This window comes from Bos mutus, chromosome 18, assembly GCF_027580195.1.
Source record: "Bos mutus isolate GX-2022 chromosome 18, NWIPB_WYAK_1.1, whole genome shotgun sequence".
Taxonomy (NCBI): Eukaryota; Metazoa; Chordata; class Mammalia; order Artiodactyla; family Bovidae; genus Bos; species Bos mutus.
In genome coordinates this window covers 14,168,927-14,188,235 of record NC_091634.1, presented here as the reverse complement: position 1 = coordinate 14,188,235, position 19,309 = coordinate 14,168,927, and the positions used below count along the sequence as shown (strand labels likewise).

At 50.0% G+C, this 19,309-nt stretch overlaps 2 protein-coding genes across 3 annotated transcripts; both read right to left on the bottom strand.

Moving 5' to 3' along the window:
* Positions 1-439: 439 nt before the first annotated feature.
* Positions 440-8,508, bottom strand: LGALS4 (galectin 4). The gene is made up of 11 exons (XM_070387766.1): positions 7,268-8,508; positions 6,857-6,945; positions 4,924-5,128; positions 3,971-4,105; positions 2,214-2,240; positions 2,083-2,109; positions 1,931-1,969; positions 1,500-1,529; positions 1,120-1,208; positions 759-924; positions 440-677 (listed from the first exon to the last, which is right to left on the bottom strand). Exons 1-11 carry the CDS (start codon positions 7,310-7,312, stop codon positions 531-533), a joined length of 999 nt encoding a protein of 332 aa, XP_070243867.1. The 5' UTR covers positions 7,313-8,508; the 3' UTR covers positions 440-530.
* A 130-nt stretch (positions 8,509-8,638) lies between these two features.
* ECH1 (enoyl-CoA hydratase 1) lies at positions 8,639-17,926 on the bottom strand. Of its 2 annotated transcripts, none has more exons than XM_070387767.1 (10): positions 17,736-17,926; positions 16,648-16,905; positions 16,431-16,519; positions 10,681-10,805; positions 10,548-10,596; positions 10,346-10,410; positions 9,694-9,764; positions 9,537-9,608; positions 9,123-9,273; positions 8,639-8,940 (listed from the first exon to the last, which is right to left on the bottom strand). In XM_070387767.1, exons 1-10 carry the CDS (start codon positions 17,909-17,911, stop codon positions 8,836-8,838), a joined length of 1,161 nt encoding a protein of 386 aa, XP_070243868.1. In that variant the 5' UTR covers positions 17,912-17,926; the 3' UTR covers positions 8,639-8,835. The 2 variants fall into 2 exon arrangements, with proteins under 2 accessions (XP_070243868.1, XP_014332124.2); XM_014476638.2 differs by having other exon boundaries at positions 16,648-16,849; positions 17,736-17,890.
* Between the last annotated feature and the right edge of the window lie 1,383 nt (positions 17,927-19,309).

Below are 19,309 nucleotides of genomic sequence, written 5' to 3'. Positions count from 1 at the left end.
AACAAGGTGATAATTCTTAAGAAAAACATGAAAGATAGTCATTAACATAAAAACATAATATGTTGTTTTTTCAGGTGCTATTTCTGTGAAATTTCTCAAGGCTGTAAAAGTACATTATTAGGAATTCCCACTACAAGACTACACAGTGGTTGAGCATGGGAACCAGACCACCTCGATTTGAATCCTGGTTCTGCCATTTAAGGACTCTGTGACCTTAGGCAGTGAACTTCATTTTTCTTTGCCTGTTTCCTCATCATTTACACATGGAAGATATTAATAGTTCCTACCTACTGGCATTGTGAGGAGTGAATGGGTTGATACACTCAAAGGCCTAGGTTTATTATGATGAGAAGATGGATGACCAGATGACTGGATGGCTGAATCAAAAAGAAAGAGACAATGAGGGAAGTGAATGGAGTCACATACATTCATGAGACACCCTCAGACATTTTATTAGGGGCTTAGAAAGGGTCCACCTAAAAATCCAACCATTCCTCTGTGTTCCCAAGGGTTATAGCCCCAGGAATAGATCAGATCTGGACGTAGGACAAGGTGACATCACCATGGATCTCCACCAAGTCCACCCTCTGGAAGGCTGAGAGGCGATGGGAGAAGTCGAAGAGGTGCTGGCCATCGGCATACACCTTGAAGCGATCTGCACCACAACGAACAGACAGCTGCAGGGAGAAGGGCAGGTATGAGGCCAGGGCCAGGACAGACGCTTCAGAGGGAAGCAGGGAAAGAAACCCCAGACTCACATCAAAGAACTGTCCAGGACCAAATGGGTTGTAGGAGACCTTCCTCTCCTCAGATCCCCAAGAGCCATTCAGAAAGCTGTTCCGAACCACAGCGCCCTCGGTCATGCGGGGGTTAATGTGCAGAGCCACGTCCCCAGAGGATCCCACCTTGAAGTTGATGACAAAGCTGGGGCAGAGAGGAAGGCAGGAGTAAGGTGGGGGTATGGGAGGGGGGCTGGGGGAGCACCTTGCTCCCCAAGGAAAGAGGGAACTGGGGCCTGGACTCCGGGGTCTCCAATGGAGGAGGGGGTTAGGGGTTCAGACTCCTAGGTTTGAGCGATGATGGTGACAGAGATTTCACACCTCAATCTAGATTCTGTACCTCTTGGCTGTAGGGGGTATGTAGCCCTTGATAATGATGGTTCTTCGAGCTATGAGCCCCCCTTGCAGTCTCCCATTAAATGGCACGGGCTGTGGAAAGAAAACACAACACCCCAACATCTCTCAGGTCCCCAGAAGCCAGAGGCAGGGACGAATTTTCAGAGAGGAGCATTCACTTATCCTGGGAAACGCTCCAAACCTCCAAGCCCCACCGACTCCGACCACCAATTCTACCCTCTCCCCACCCACCTCCTGTCCCAAATGTGCTCTGCCCGTTCTGTTTCCAAACTTCTCAGGTCTCCCAGTGGTTCAGGACCTCCCACTCCTGTTTTCCCACAAACTGCCCACCACAGAACCCTAAACTCCTGCCAGAGACCTTACCGGGTTGAAGGCTGGGGGTCCCTCCATGGTCTGTGAAGTGAGGAAGAGGAGATACTATTCTGTAATATTCGACAAAAATTAGGGCACACCTATGGCATATAGGGGCAGTCCCTGATGGCTCAGAGGTAAAGAATCCACCTGCCAATGCAGGAGATGTGGGTTCAGTCCCTGAGTTGGGAAGTTCGCCCAGAGAAGGAAATGGCAACCCACTCCAGTATTCTTGCCTGGAGAATCCCATGGACAGAGGAGCCTGGCGGGCTACAGTCTATGGGGTCACAAACAGTCAGACACGACTGAGCGACTAAACGACAACAACAGCTACTACATGCAGGCATATCTCTAGGTGCTGGATTAATACAACTGGGATCCAATCTGACCACCCCCAACTCTTACCACCCAACACCCAAATGGCCATACACTGTCCCACTTACAGGCAGTCTGCTTTGTTGTTGATAGTACTGTCCGGGACTCTACATGGATAGAAGGAAGACATGAGTGATGAGAGGCTGGGGGCCCCAGGGCCTCCTCAGCCACTGAACCCCCACCTCGAGGGGAAGTCCATCACCCACCAGCAGGTACTTACTGGGTACGCCTGAGCAGACATGGGCATCTGTGGAGAGAGGAGAAGGAGGCAATGAGGGGGGCCCCAGGGCCTCCTCAGCCACTGAACCCACACCTCGAGGGGAAGTCCATCACCCACCAGCAGGTACTTACTGGGTATGCCTGAGCAGGCATGGGCATCTGTGGAGAGAGGAGAAGGAGGCAATGAGTGGGGCCCCAAACTAGGGCCTGGAAGGTGTCAAGGATGCCTGCCCCAGGGCAGCCCGCCACCACCATCCATGGGAACTCTGGGTGTGCCCAGATGGCTCATTCATGGCAAGGAACTCATCAAGTTTAGGGATCTTCAGTGCACCTCTCCCCACCCCTCTAGGACAAGGCTGATACCTGCCCCCTCCTGGCTTCCTGCTGTCCCAGGACCCTCATCCACTCCTCACCTCCCTCCTCAGTCCAGGAGTCCCGCAATAAAGTGAGCATCCTCAGAACACCTCCCAAGCCCACATAATACTCTGCTCACCTCATCACCAACCACGATTTGCCCCTCACTCTGCGTGACCACCCTGAGGCAACCAGGGGTGCTTTTACCAGCCAAGTTCCCATCTCTCCCCTGTCTGTCTCAGGCATTTTCAGTCTGTGTGAGACTCTCTCTTTCTCAGTCTCTGGCTCTCCCTGCCTTTGTTTCTCTCTCACTTGCCCTCACCTTCTCAACTGTGGCTTCTTGTGCCCAGAAAACCTTTTCCCCCATCTAGACAATTTTTATTTACCCTTTCTCTCTGTTTCTAATGAACTCCTTTCTGCCTTGACTTCTGTGTTAAGCCAGTTTTAAAAAATAGCTTCATTTTTTTTTTTCTCCTGCCTGTATTGTGCATTTGGTGGGATCTTAGTTCCCTGACCAGGGATCTAACCCAATTGCTCAGCAGTGAAAGAACAAAGTCATAATCCCTGGACCACCAGGGAATTTCCATTTTTTTTTTTTTTAAGATACATTGATGAGGGAATTCCCTCATTTTTGGCAGTGAGGCCAAAAATAAATAAATAAAAACTAAAAAAATAATACAATACATTGATGGAGCGCAAGAGTAAAATGAGGTTACCCTAGGCCTGAGGTTACCTATGGATGAAGACATTCCTCACTGGGGAGGCAGAGTGGTTTGATCTGTGCCTCTGCCAATTACAAGCTCCAAGACCTTGGGCAAGTTACTTAAGCTCTCTGTGCCTCAGTTCCCACATCTGTAGAATGGGGCTGATGATCGTCAGAGAGTACTTTCCCCTGGGAGGGACTGGGGGACTCACAGGTTGGGAAGGGGAGAGCCCTCAGCTAAACGACATGCCAGGGGTATGGAGTTTGAGCTGCTCCAAGTGGTGCTGCTGGGAGGGTTCTAGTGCCTGTATTTTGGTGGCCAATCGTTCACTATGGACCTGGGAGTGGGTTTCCTGGTCACTGGGTCTGTGCTTTCTGACTCAGCTCACACACCTATGTCTCCTTCAGAAAGTCCTTCCTTAAGACCCTGCAGGGAATTCCCTGATGGTCCAGAGGTTGGGAGTCTGCACTTTCATCACCAAGGGCCAGGGTTCAATCGCTGGTCAGGGAACAAGGCTCTTGTAAGCCAAGTGGCACAGCCAAAAAAATAAGTGAAAATAAACAAAATGATGGTGTAGAAAATGGTTCAAATACCTTAGAAAAAGAAGGACTCTCCAAATCCCCTGTATACCTCCCACCCCCGCACTGACCACCTGTGGCCACCACCATCTGGCAACAGAGCCATCTTCCCAGTAGACTGTCTTGGTTGCCGCTGGGTCCATGGAATCACCCAGCAGTGGGTCTGGCACAGAGAAAGTGCCCAGGAAATAAGTAAACATGGGCACGAATTAAGGAAGGAAACAAGCAGACAGGAGAGAGAGACACCACACACCTGGTTTGAGGGAGGCTGGCCTCCAATGAAGTTAATTGATTGAAGCATCAGGTCGCCATCCACATGCAGGTGGGTGACCATCTGCAGCGGGATCCGGTGCTTAAACTCATGGAAGGGAGTCCCATTCACCACCACCTGGAGGGCAGGGGTAAGGTCAGAGTCGGCACCCATGACCTTGGGAAGGCAGAAACAGGAAGCAGGCAATAGGGAGCTTTTTGACATGGGGTCAAAACTAAAATATTTATGAATGAAATTATATGATATCTAGGATTTGCAGTTAAATGATAGGGGAGGGGAAGTGGCAGGTAGACATGGGAGCAGACAGACCTGGAGTTGACAGCTATCAGCCCTGGCCCAGGAGAGGAGGGTTTCCCACAATTCGGTGCTTCCTTTTGCGCGTGTTTGGGCTTTCCTAGTGGCTCAGAAGTTAAAGAGTCTGCCTGAAATGGGGGACACCTGGGTTCGACGCCTGGGTCAGGAAGATCCCCTGAGGAGAAGGGCAACCCACTCCAGTATTCTTGCCTGGAGAATTTCAGGGACAGAGGAGCCTGGCGGGCTGCAGTCCATGGGGTGGCAAAGAGTTGGATACGCCTGAAGCGACTAACACAAATCTCAATCTCACAAGAACACAGAGGGGCAAGATGATAAACGCGAAACATGTCAGAAGGGTCTCCACGGTGGAGGAATGGGAATAAGAAAAAGAGATGAGAGAATTTGTATTTAAAAAGTTCTAAATGAAAAAAAAATTAAAAGAAAAAGAATTGGCTAATAGGCAGGAAAGAAGGAAAAGAAAAGAAAAAAGGGAGGAGGGAGGGGAAAGGGAGAGAGGGAAAAAGAAGAAAGAAACGGCGGGTGGGAAGGAGTAAGGGAAGAAAGGCAGGCAGGCAGGCAGACAGGAAGAAAAGGAGGGAGGGAGGAGCGGGGCGGGGAGGCCCCGCCCCCACGGCTCTGACCTTGAAGTGCTCCGTCATGACCGTGAACACCAGCTCGAAGGCCGCGCCCTTGCGGAAGGGCATGCTCATTTTCCTCTCCTCCTTGCCCCACGAGCCGTTCTGCTTCGAGTTCAAGACCACCTTATCCCAGCCATCAAAGCGGGGATTGAAGTGGAAGGCGACGTCTGCCCCTTGGCCCTGCCCCACCTCGAAGTTCACAAAGAACCTGGCGGGACACGGAGGGCTGTACCCCTGGCCGCACTCCAAGGGGCAGTTTCCCATCGCTACCCCGTCCCTTACTCCCTGTCCTTATGAGAAATCCTTCCCCCACCCAGTTTCAAATAGGACCAGCCCTGGGACTCCTGCGTTTGCCCCGACAAACTTGAATCTATCAGTTCAAGTCTCTTTATCCCTGTCCCCAGTTCCTGAAGCCCATTCCCCACATGCAGCCAGAGGGACTCTCAGTTCAGTTCAGTTGCTCAGTCCTGTCCAACTCTTTGCGACCCCATGGACTGCTGCATGCCAGGCTTCCCTGTCCATCACCAACTCCTGGAGCTTGCTCAAACTCATGTCCATCGAGTCAGTGATGCCATCCAACCATCTCATTCTCTGTCGTCCGGAAGACCCAAATCCGAGCACTTTCCACAGCTCATTTCACATCAGCATCCCACAAATTACCGCAAGGATGCAGGCACACACCTGCCTCAGGACTTTGCACTCAGATACACCTCAGACACACCCCAGACTCCCTCCCTCACCTCCTTCAGGTCTTTGCTGAAAAGTTCCCTTCCCTGGCCACCTTATTTAATGGGACAATGCCACATCCTCTCCCCCACATCTGTTCCCCATCTCTCTTCTCTCCTTATTTGTCTCCATAGCATTTATCACCATTTGCCAAATTGTATATTTGAGTTAAATTTATTTTTTATCCATATCCTCTACTAGGATGTCAGCTCCAGGGATCTTTGTCCTGTTGACTGCTCTGTTCCCAGCGTCTAGGCACAGAGTGGGCGCTCAGCGGATGTATAAAAAATGAACAAAGAAACGATGATCCTATTTTAAAGCCATAAAAAAAAATCTAAGATATTTGGCAAAACTAATACAATTATGTAAAGTTTAAAAATAAAATAAAATTAAAAAAAAAAAAATCTAAGGACTTCTCTGATGGCCCAGTGGTTGGGACTCTGCCTGCCAGTGAAGGGGACACGGGTTCAATCCCCGGTCTGGGAAGATTCCACATGTGCCAGGGCGACTAAGCTCGTGAGCAGCAACTACTGAGGCCATGCATCACAACTATTAAGCCCGAGCTCTAGAGCCTGTGTTTCACATCAAGCTAAGCTACCACAATAAGAAGCCCGCACACTGCCACTAGAGAGTAATGCCCCCTCACTGCAACTAGAGAAAAGCCTGTATGCAGCAATGAAGACCCTGGGCAGCCAAAAGTAAATAAATTAATAAAATAACATTTTTTTAAAAGCTAAGTTATTGTAGCACTGATTATACTACTTTACACATTTTACACATTGAATCATCAAAACTCATTTTATAGATGAGAAAGTAAAGCACACAGAGCTTTCCCAGTCACACTGTTGGTAAGTGACAGATCTGGGATGTGAACTCAAGTGGACCAGTTCTGAGCCCATGATCTTAATTCATGCTATCATACCCATCAATTCCAATCCAGTGTTCCAAGTTTGGGGCCACCTGTCATAGTGAGTCTCCCTGACACCTCCCAGTCCCGAGGGTCCCCCTCTTGATCTGATCACCAAACCCTGGACTCCCCAGACCAGGGCTGGTCTTTGGCCATCCGATGCAGTGACATAGAGCCCTCTTCTCAGCCAGGGTGGAGGAAGGGAAGTAGGCCTCCTGCATTTGGGCTGGAAGCCCCATTTGTAGTCAGCCCCTTCTCTCCCCACTTCCTCCTTTGCTCGCCTGGCACAGGTGAGGGTCTTACCTCTTCATGTGCTCGCTAGCCACTCCTTGGATGTAAATGGACATTCCAACTCTGAGACCTCCTGGGATGGGGTTGTGGTAGGGCAGCGTCTGCAGATGGGGTCGGGTGAGGGGCCTCAAAGGCCATCTCCCTATTGCAGCCCTTACCACTTATTCAGAAGCCCCTCCAGCCCCACTCCATTAAGCAAGGGAGAGGAAACCAAAGTGGGAGGGATCAGTGAGATGAAGAGAGCTGAGTTAGAGATGGAAGCAAATAGCCTGAGAGTCAGATTGGGAGTAAGTCAGGCTCCAGGGTCACTACTGGGTAAATCAGCCCCAAGGGTCACAGATGGGTGCCTCTGAGGCTCAGGATGAGGATAAATTGGTGCGTGGAGGTCCGGGTGGAGCTAACCCCGGGGTTAGGGTATCTCACCGGGTTGTAGGTGGGCTGATAGCCTGGTGCAGGGACAAAGGCCATCTTTAGAGGCTGGGCTGGTGACTTCTCCTGTGAGAAAAGCTGCAGGAGTCGTGAATGGTGGCAGCTAGCAGGTGGTGGGTGGCTCTTATAGCTGAGGAAAAGGGTGTGGCTGGCAGGGCAGGGTCCATGGTGGGGTCTCTCTTCTGCACATCCCAGGCTCCCTTCTCTTACCAGCCTCACTAGTGACCAACCAGCATCCAGATCACTGGGGCCACACCTGGTGCAACTGAGCTCAGAGCCGCTCTAGGCTCTTTTGTAAAGAGGAAGTGCTGGTGAACTTTGGCCCTTATCAGAGCCCATAAAACCTGACTGGACCTTTGTTAGCAGAGGGAAGGTGAGGCCAGGAGGGTTGGGCAGGGCAAGGCTAAAAGGAGTGGCTCAGAACAGATGGGCAATGAAAAAAGTGAAAGCAGGGAGGACCTGGGCACTCTTGGTACTCCCAGGAACTGTGAAAAGACCTAAATTTATTGCTTGCCCACTGCATGGCTCTACTATGTACATTATATTGTGTATGTAGTGCTTTAGATCACCAACTTCTGGAGCCAGAAGCTCTGGGTTGAATTCCTTCCTCTGCCATTTCTTGGCTTTGATCTTGGGTCAGTGCCTTCACTTCAATTTGCCCATGTGCCTGTCTGTTAAATGGGAGAATATTAATAGTATCAACCTCATAGAGTCCTTGAAAGTAGTCACTAAATTAATAAATATGCAGAATAGGATGTGGCATATACAAGACACCAAAGTAATGCTAAAATACTCAAAGACAGAGGGAAAATAATACTTTGCTCTCTTTCCAAACATAAATCCAGGAGGTTAGTTGTTTGTTTTTAATTAATTTTTTTGGCAGTGCCACCAGGCTTGTATGATCTTAGCTCCCTGACCAGGGATTGAACCCTGGGCCACCGCAGTGAAAGCGCCTAGTCCTAATTCCCCAGGAGGTTGAGATTACCTATGGAAAACTCGAAGCCTAAAGAAGTGAGGCAGTTGGCCCAAGAGTGTGTAGCAGCTGACTCCTAGCCACACTCCAGCACCAGATCCCACTATGTTCTGTGGTGAGTGGGTACCAGGCAGGGTAGACTCTGCCCTTAAGCATAAAGCAGGCAGGGAGACCATCTGTAGCCTCATCAACCTAAAGGGAATCACATGACTTTCTACCAGGCCTGGCCTGCCCACCAACACTCTGAATGGTCATCATCTGCACAGCTCCCGTTCCCAATTGGTCAAATCTCTATTCCCAACATTCAACACAACCGTGGTCCTTAGAGCCCCCAGGGTCATTGATCTACCTACTCTTTCTGCCTCGCCTCTCTTTCCAACAAGGACACCGGGTTCTTTACATTGCTTTATTGCTCGTGGGGCAAAGATAAGGCAGGAAGAAATGTGTCATGAAGATAAAAACTGGAAGACTTGAGAAGACAGCAAGCTGGACCATCTTTATGAATCCTCCCTTCCCGTGAATGAGAACATGCAGGCAGGAGGCAGGGCAAAGCCAGACCCCTGCGTCAAGACCTGGGATGACAGGCCTCTCAGAGCTTAGAGAAGGAGACGGTCTTCAGATCCTTCTTCTCTATTGCGGCCTGGACAGACTTCATGATGTCTTTTGTTTGTAGCATGCTCATGTTCCAGGATTTCTGGATAAAGATGGCAGCCGGTAATAGAAAGAATACAGGAAGATTTTCGTTGGACCAATGAAAAATGGGAGGGAGATAGCAGCGAGCCAATCAGAGGACAAGGCCTGTAAATGGCCGCTGGGTCCTGATTGGTCACTCAAGGAATCAGAGATGGGTGTGACCGATTGGATGGAGAGTCTCACCATATAGTTGAGGCTCTCCATCACCGAATGGTCGCGGGAGTAGATCAGGTTGATTTTTGTGCTCTGCACCGCCACGGGGCTCTTGCTGGAAATCTCAGCTGCCAAGGTGAAAGCCGCATCAAGCATGCTCTCCTTGTCTGGGAAGAGCCGGCTGAGGATGAAAGGAATCGGAAATCAGGCAATCTGAGAAGAGCTCTCCTCTCCCTCCCATGGATGAAGAAGTGACCAATCGCAGTAGAAAGTGGAAGACAGCACTGGTGAAATGGACCAATCGGAGCAAGGCAGTAGACTCCAGACCATCCACAGAGAGGAGGCCACTTGCAATCCATGAGTTAAGGTGCATGGGAATCCAGGGAGCCCCACCCAAGTCTGCCTGTCCCTGAATTCTTATCCAGCACAGGCCTCAGCCCTTACCTGACCAGTCCACTCTCCAGGGCCTCGTCAGCCATCATCTTGCGGGCAGTGTAGGCCAGCTCGTTGACCAGGCTGCAAGAGGGCAGGACATGCAAGAGGATGGCATCCGGTTTAGGAGATGCTCTGCTGTCCCCTTCCCCAGGTTCCTCTCACCCACCTCTGGTTCCCGATGACTTTGGGCAGTCGCTGCAGGGTTCCCACATCTGCCGCCAAACCTACGTCCACCTCCTGGGGGAAGCCATAGTGTTAGTGCTTGGTTTCTGCCCAGTATTGTCCCCACTGCAGCCTCAATGCCAGCGAAACTCTGCATTTACCTCAGAGTCCCAGCACACTCTCACCTCGGAGACGCCCCTCCCAGACACCCCTTTTCATTCCCATCCACAGACTTTTGCCCATATAGGTTCCTTCGCTCTAGAATATAGCCCACCTTCCAACTCCTCTGTCCTCCCAACTCTTTGAAGTCAGCTGCATCTATCTCCAGGAAAAGTCTTGCCCTGACCCCCTCCATCCATGAGCTCCATCCTGCCTCCCACCCACTCCAGCACTGACTTGAGCAAAGCCCCCACCCTCTTCCCCTCCCCCACACCTTGACTCACTCTTGACCTCACATTGACTCCGTGACCTCCCCTTGATGTCCTCAATGGCCAAGTTTTACTTTTTAAGATTCAATTCTAACTCTTCCATGAAGCCATAGAGGCTCACTCCCACCCCCTTTAGCTTGCTCCGTCCCTGCTCTGACCCGGCTCTGCCACTCATTTCTCAGCCCTCAGTAGGACCCAAGGGAGCAGAAGCTTGGGAGAATGGCTCACCTTCACCTGGAAGAAAGAATCCCGGGTACTGTATCGGATGTCACAGGCAGTGATGAGATCCACTCCTGGGAAGTAGAGGCCAGAGACAATGAACAACCACAGGACTGACCCACACCCATTCCCAGAGTGGGGAGCAGGGGCTTGCACCTTGGGGCAAAGTCTAACTAGCAACAGATCTGGGGTGGGTGGGTTCAGACTCAACCTCCGCCAATGCAGCCTCCATGGATGGCAGCGATCACCGGCTTAGGGCACTGGAAGGGGACAGAAAAGGCAGGGTCAAGGCTGGTCCGGGAGCAGCAGGTCGGGGGGACACCCTGCTAGACTCCCAGAGTCACCTTCTCGATGATGCTGAAGGTCTCTTGGTATCTGGTGAGGAGGCTATGGAGGTGCCAGCTGATGCGGGCACTGTCGTCACCTGTGGGCTGAAGGAGGTCTGAAGCCATGTCCATAAGGTCGATACCTGGTGGGGAGATGTGGGGAGGCTCACCTAGCCTCCCAGGCCCTACCCATTGCCCCGACTAGAGGTCATAGGCCAGGCAAACCACCACAGTGGAGAAAGCAACTCACACAGGACTTCTGGAGGGGTCGCATTTGGGGTGTGAAGGGCAATACAAGTTAACACGTATTGAGTCTCTGCTCACTTAAGCCTCACAGTGATCCTCTAAGGTAGGTCCTATTACTATCTCCATTTTATCGGGGGAGAAACTAAGGCACAGGGAGCTTAAGTCACTTGCCCAAGGTCACCCTGGCTTGTGAGCAGTGGAACTGAGATTTCAAACCCAGAGCCATGCAGCTGGCTCTGGGCGGTAAAGAATCTGCCTTCAATGCCGGAGACCTGGGTTTGATCCCTGGGTCGGGAAGATCCCCTGGAGAAGGAAATGGCAACCCACTCCAGTATTCTTGCTGGAAAATCCCATGGACAGAAGGGCTGGCTCCTCTGTGGACTGGGCTACAGTCTATGGGATCTCAAAGAGTTGGACATGACTTGAGCAACTAACACTAATTTCGTCAAAGGTGGTAATGTTTCCTAAGACAGGGAGGTCAGAAATGGAGCAGTCTTTGTCACTCCAACCTTAAGACAATCCCAAGTTCGACCTTTTCCTCCACTGACCTGCTCCCACATTCTGTTCCTCACACACAGCCTCAGGGCCCTTGTGATCACCTCAGGGCCCTCTCTTCTTCCCATCCATCCATCCCTCTCATATAGAACAAAATGCGGGGTCTTATACCAGGACCTTACCAACTCTGCACAAGCACCATTTCTAACCTATTCCACAGGGCACGCAGGCCTCCACCAGCTGTTACAACAACGCGACACATTCCCTTCCTGGGGCCTTCATGCCTATTCCTCCCTCTGCCTAGAGCAGCCTTTCCCCAGCAATGGTCTCAAGACTGACTCCATCACACTGTTCAAGCCACAGGGCAAAGTCCACCTCCTCAGGGAGGCCCTCCTCCCCACCCTGGCTCGATAGCTGCCTGTCACCCTTCACCTCCTTTGCCGTGCCTCCCACACTGCCCTCTTGTTATCACATAATTGTGTGCCTGTCTCCCTCTCTAGGATGTGAGATCCATGAGCAGAGGAGCTTGTCAGCTACACACACACACATACACATGCACAGGCATGTGCGTGCACGCAAGGCGTTTGGCTTTTTGCCTCCCACTCTATCCCTGTGCCTAACACAGCTTAGTACACAGCAGGTGCTTCATCAATGAACAACACAGACAACAAGCTCTGCCCGCAGGGGGCTGCTCTTCTGGGGGGAAACAAACAAATGAGAAAATTCATTTTGTCCAGTGGAGAAAAGTACTAAAAAAATTAAAGGAGGGAAATGGAATGGAGTGTGAGTGTGTGTGTGTGCACACGCACGTACGTGCGCATGTGCACAGGCATACGCCATGTGCAGTGAGGGCTGTTGCAGTATTAACTGGGGTGGTCAGGGACCCTCTCACTGAAACGGTGACATATGAGTAAAGATCTGAAGGACCAGAGGGAGGAAACTGTACAGATACCTGGGATAAGACAGTTCTCAATGTTAGGGACGCCAGTGCAGAGGCCCTAGGGTGGGAGTGCCCCTGGTGTCTTCGTGAGGACCATGGAGGAGGCCAGCGTAGTGGAGCAGAGTGAGCAAGGAGAGTAGGAAGAGCCAAGGATAGAGAGGTGACAGAGGCAGATTCTGTGGGGCCTCGTGTGCCAAAAGGAGGACTTGGCTTTGACTCTGAGTGAGATGGAGCTACAGGATGGTTCTGAGCAGAATTTTCTTCTTCCTGAGGTTAATCATTCTCATTTTTCGCTTGTCTGAACAGTGCAATTTGACAAAGCTGGAAAAATCAGTCCCACATTTGGCCACACCCCTGACCCTCTATAGCTTTGTGGCCTCTGCAGCTTGTTTAAATGAGCGAGAACAGAGGAGTGTTGACTTGGTAGAGCTGAATTTGTGCAAGTTAAATATGAGTAGGATATAACCCCAATTATCCTTCAAATAAAAATAAAATAGGGCTTCCCTGGTGGCTCAGTGGTAAAGAATCCGTCTGCCAATGCAGGTGAGATGGGTTTGATCCCTGGGCAGGAAGATCCCATATGCTGTGGAGTGACTAAACCAGGGCACCCCAACTACTGAACCTGCACTCTAGAACTCAGGAGCTGCAACGACTGAAGCCCTTGCACCCTAGAGCCCATGCTCTGCAACAAGAGAAGCCATCACAATGAGAAGCCCTCATACAACAGCTAGAGAGTGGCCCCTGCTCGCCACAAACTAGAGAAAAGCCCTTGCAGCAATGAAGACCCAGAACAGCCCAAAATAAATAAATACAATAAAATTATTAAAAAAAAAAAAAAGAACTCTGTGTGACCTCAGCCAGGTCACTCCGTTCTCTGGGTCTTTGGTTTCTGCTCTGAAAATTGAGGCTAAAACCCTCGCTAGAGCTCATGGGGCTGCAAGGATTCAAGAGACAGAGCTCATGGCGCTTTGAGCAGTGCCTGGCATGTAATGGCATCACAATAGGTCCTATTGTTATACATTCCATCTCTGCCAAGGCCAGAACCACCTGCATCAGTCTGTAGGCATCTGCTGGCTTCCACACCAGGTCCGAGAAGCTTGTATGACTCAGTGGGAACCACGCTTACTCCCAGAACAAGCTCAGCTCGGCAACTTGCGACACCTCCTCCCACGGGCTTTGCTGGTTTATCTGCCCTACTTGGATCTGCAGACATGGGTGGTTGTCTGCAACCCCTTGGAATAAAGGGCCCCAGACCATGGTACGAGGTCTTTCCCTTCCAGAGCCAGAACTCATTTTTGAGGAGTCTCTCATCTCGTTCCCTGGGAACCTCTAAATGTTTCAGATCTCATTCACTGTCATAATTAAGTTATTCATCATCATCAAGAATAACAGCTACATCAATAAAAGTTTCACATGAATTAACATTTGGTGCCTATTAACTCATTTAGTCCTCGATGCAACCTGATGAGGGGGGTGATGAGTTGCTAAGTTGTGTCCAACTCTTTGCGACCCCATGGACTGTAGCCTGCCAGGCTCCTCTGTCTATGGGATTTCTCAGGCAAGAATACTGGAGTGGGTTGCCATGTCCTTCTCCAGGGGATCTTCCTAACACAGGGATCGAACCTGTGTCTCCTGCCTGGCAGGTGGATTCTTTACCACTGCACCCATGGGTGCTCATAGCATCGCCATTGTCTTCAGATCAGAAGCTCACAGAGAGGTGAAGGTGTGTGGAGGTGGCAGGGGTGGGAGGTGGCTGGCTACTGGGCCAGGAATACTCTGAATCAGCTTGCCACACACCTGGGCCATAGTCACTTAGTGGTGAAGGGCAAGGATTCTGCAGCCAGGCAGCCCACATTCAAAAATCCCAACAATGAGGACTGGGCACACTTCTTCCTCTCTGTGGGTCTCAGTTTCCTCATCTATCAAATGGGGATGATGACTGAGCTTGTCTCATAGGGCTGTGGTGAGAATAAATTAACATGTGTAAAGTGCTCAGAGACACTCCACAAATGTAAATAAGTCTGGACTATTTTTTTTTTAATTAGCAGTTTCATTCAATCTTTAAAACTGCTAATTAAACTAAATGTCTTCTTTCTGGCCTTCAGGTTGAAAATGGAACAAAATGAGCACAATCAACTGAGAGCTGAAAGATGAGGACCTCTGGCCAGGCACAGCTAGAGATGAACCCTCATTCTGCACTTCATCAGGATGAGGGGTCAGAAAACAGGCTGCTTCCTATTTCAAGGTCGGGGTCACCCAGGAAGGGGGCTGACACTGGAGTGACCTCGCAGAATGTTGAATGGATGAACAAAGAAATGAAGAACAGAAAAAGGAAACAAGGGACAGGCAAAGATGTTACAGAGAAATAGAACAGAAGGAAAGAGAGGAAACACAAAGAAATACATTGTTTAATGTCCAGTCTTCCCCACTGAAGGAGGGGCAGGGCCTGGGGCTATCTCAGTCGCCACTGGGTCCCCAGCACTGGGCTGCGCCCTGTGCAGAAATCAGTGTATGTGATCCCTCACTTCTGGCATGGAGCCTCCCACAGATGCCAACTATGTGCCCTAGATGAACAAGGTCCAATTACCTGAGGGTACCAAGCAGATTCTTCTAGAAGGAACCAGCCAAGTGAGTTACCTGGTTTTTTTTTTTTAATTTAACCTGAGTACAGGGTGAAGTTGTGCCTGAAGAACCATAGGACAGAGTCCAGGGGGACCTCAACTGATGGAAAATGAAGGGGTAAAATTCCAGAAAGCAGACAGCCAGAGAGGAGAGCCCCAGATTCTGTGTATAAGCTCTGCCCAAATCTCTATAACAAGAGACCCATGAACCAGACCTACAGCCCAGCAAAGAGATTTAAAAACTGATACCAACGTAGCTGCTAAAACAGGAAATTCAGCACTCTGGAATTATGTAATAGGATCTAGAATTTCCATATCATTTTCTTCCATAGTCCAACATCCAGGATACATGCAATCCAACCTTACTCCAAAAACAAAGAAACAGGAAAATGAGACTCATTTTTTTTTTAGGAGAAAAGGTAATAAACAGAGATTGACCCCAAGGTGGCCCCGATGTTGGGATCAGGAGACAGGATTTTAAAAACAGCCATTGTAACCATGCTGAATGATGCAAAGAAAAATATGATTGTGATGAATAAAAAGATATGAAACTTCAGCAGAAGAATGGAAACTATAAAAAAAAAAAAAGGAAACTAAGATACAGGCATATCTCATGTTACTGTGCTCTGCAGTATTGGGTTTTTTACACCTTGAAATTAAAAAAAAAAAAATCACTAGATGGGTTTAACAGCAGAAGAGAGAAGACAAAGGAGACGATGAACCTGATCGATGGAAATTATCCAACCTGATGAATAGACTTGTGGGACAATCAAAAGACCCAATAGACATGAACAGAAAATCAGTTCATGTAGGTTCAAAATTAATTGCACAAAAACATGTATTTAAGAAAAAAAGGTCTTGGCCACTTCATGTGCAGCTGGCAGGATCTTAGTTCCCCAACCAGGGACTGAACCTGGGCCCCTGAAGTGAAAGCACCAAATCCTAACATTGGACTTGATACGGAATTCCCAGAAAGCATGTAATTATCACAACACATTTTATTGACACCCAAAAAAAGACTGAGAGGTCAAGGGCCTTCATCAAGGCCATAGATTCAGCGTGAAAACCAGACTTTAGAGCCCGTGATCCTGTCTTTTGTTGGACTAATTTCTACATTTGAAAATGATTTAAGCAGACCTTCCCCAAGTAAAAGGTGGCACTAGTGGTAAAGAACCCGCCTCCCAGTGCAGGAGACATATGAGACATGGGTTTGATCCCTGGATCAGAAAGATCCCCTGGAGAAGGGCACAGCCACTCACTCCAGTATGCTTTCCTAGAGAATCCCCATGGACAGAGGAGCCTGGTGGGCTACAGTCCATGGGTCGCAAAGAGTCAGACAACTGAAGCGACTTAGCATGCATATAAAGCAGAATTTAGAAGCTGCTTAAAACCCTAATTATGAAGCATTATTCTACTCCCAGGAGCAGGGGAGACTGGCAGGGGTGGGTGTGGAGAGCAGCTGCTACCTGAACTGAACATTTTTCCTGCACCAGAGATCACCACCACACGACAGTCAGAATCTTCTGCAATCTTGTTGAAGCATACCACCATTTCTCTGCAGAAGGGGAAAGGAGGAAGGGCTGTGTCTGGGGTGGGAATCCCCTGCCCTCAGGCCCTCCCCTGCCCAGTGCCCCAGCCCCTGCCTCCTCGTGCAGGCAGGCCTCCAGGATCTGCAGGCCAGACCTCCAGAAGGCCTTGTTCATGGCATTTCTCTTCTCAGGCCGGTTTAGTTGCACATGCAGAACGTGTTTCTGGGCAGCTGTCACCCGAAGGGACTCATAGCTGTGGCCTGGGGCTTCTTCTGGGGACGCTTTGGAGGCTTCCTCTTCTGCAAAGGCACTCATTGGGCGAAGGTTGAGACCCAGGTTGCTGGAGGCTGTCAATCCTGGGGAGACAGAGGTAGGAAGTGCCTTTGATGACCCTGAATACGGGGCACAGCACCTTCAAAAGCAGAGGGTACACATCTCAGTTGACACTAGGTTGGGGGACACAGCCTATGAGAGGCCTCGGTTTAGGGGATACAGACTTTAAGAGGGGCTTCCCTGGTGGCTCACTCAGTAAAGAATCTGCCTGCAATGCAGGAGGACCGGGTTTGACCGCCCTGATTAGGAAGATCCCCTGGAAAAGAAATGGCAACCCACTCCTGTATTCTTGCCTGGGAAATCCCATGGACAGAGGAGCCTGGAAGGCTACAGTCCATGGTGTCACAAGAGTCAGACGCCACGGAGTGACTAAAGCACCACCACCACCACCAGACTTTAAGATTCAGGTGCACTTATCCGAGGCCTCAGCCTGAGGATCACTTCAGACCCATGACTGTGGTGCACGCTAAGTTGCTCTAGTCGTGAAGCAACCCTTTGGCCCTAGCCCGTTCTTTGCAACCCTCTGGGCCATAGCCCATTAGGCTCCTCTGTCCATGGGATTCTCCAGGCAAGAATACTGGAGTGGGTTGCCCTGCCCTTCTTCAGGGGACCTTCCCGACCCGGGAATCGAACCCGTGTCTCTTAAGTCTCCTGCATTGGCAGGCAGGTTCTTTACCACTAGCGCCACCCAGAAAGCCCTGTGATCATGGTACTCACCCCAGACTGAGTACACTGAGCTTGTCAGCGGCCCAACTGTAAGACATAAGCCCTTTGGATGGGGGCACATAGACCCGTGAGTTTAATAAGGGGTTCGAACCCTCGGTGACCCTGGACAGGCCTCTCTGTCCAACTGTCGCAATGACAGCACGACAGCTCAAAGGACCCCTCAAAGACCAAGAGGTGACTCACGCGGGATAAGCAAGTTGCCGAATCGCCGAACAGCCGCAAACGCTGCCGCCATTGCCACTGACTGGTGGTGTAAGGCGACGAGAGTAAGCGATGGGGGCGGGCACAAAAGGCCGCCATGCTTGGTGAGGGCATCGAAGCCCTAGGCTGACCGCGGAGACGGTCCCCCTTTCCGCCATCTTTATCAAGGGCAACCGGAAACAGTCTTCTAAGTTCGCCGGCCATTAGAGTGATTCCGCATGAAACCTTTAACCCAGTAGAAACCTGACCTAAGAAAACAGTTCACAGTGCTTTTGAACATTGTGTTCAAAGTTCACCACAGCTGTTTCATAAAGGAGAAACTGGAGACAACTGAATGTCCACGGGCATAATGGCGAAATAACTGCCAATCTCCAAGTTTGCAATCATGCGTTTGTATATAGCCGGGAGAAATATCAATAACCTCAGATATGCAGATGACACCACCTTTATGGCAGAAAGTGAAGAGGAACTAAAAAGCCTCTTGATGAAAGTGAAAGAGGAGAGTGAAAAAATTGGCTTAAAGCTTAACATTCAGAAAACTAAGATATGGCATCTGGTCCCATCACTTCATGGGAAATAGATGGGGAAACAGTGGAAACAAGTGTCAGACTTTATTTTGGGGGGCTCCAAAATTACTGCAGATGGTGACTGCAGCCATGAAATTAGAAGACGCTTACTCCTTGGAAGGAAAGTTATGACCAACCTAGATAGCATATTCAAAAGCAGAGACATTACTTTGCCAACAAAGGTCCGTCTAGTCAAGGCTATGGTTTTTCCAGTGGTCATGTATGGATGTGAGAGTTGGACTGTGAAGAAAGCTGAGCGCCGAAGAATTGATGCTTTTGAACTGTGGTGTTGGAGAAGACTCTTGAGAGTCCCTTGGACTACAAGGAGGTCCAACCAGTCCATCCTAAAGGAGATCAGTCCTGGGTGTTCATTGGAAGGAATGATGCTAAAGCTGAAACTCCAGTACTTTGGCCACCTCATGTGAAGAGTTGACTCATTGGAAAAGACCCTGATGCAGGGAAGGATTGGGGGCCAGAGGAGAAGGGGACGACAGAGGATGAGATGGCTGGGTGGCATCACCAACTCGATGGAGGTGAGTTTGAGTGAACTCCGGGAGTTGGTGATGGACAGGGAGGCCTGGCATGCTGTGATTCATGGGGTCGCAAAGAGTCTGACACGACTGAGCAACTGAACTGAACTGAAAAGGATAAAACAGGTCCCACCAAAGTTATCCACATAAGGGAATGTGAATACAGACGGGCCAACGTTAAACTCTGTGTAATCTGAATTGCCCCACCACACCCAAAGAACCCGGTTCTCCTGCGTTGCAGGATTCTTTACCAACTGAGCCATCAGGGAAGCCCATCTTCAAGTCTGTATCTCCCTAAACCAAGGCCCCTAGTAGGCTGGTGGGGGTGGGGGTCTTACTATGTTACATCTACCTCCTCACTTGCTAGGGGTCGTAGTATTTTACATTTGTATGCAGATAAAACTGGCTGGGGAGAAGTCACTAGTTCAAGGTCTCTGAGCTTCAGGAGTGCTAAAGAGGG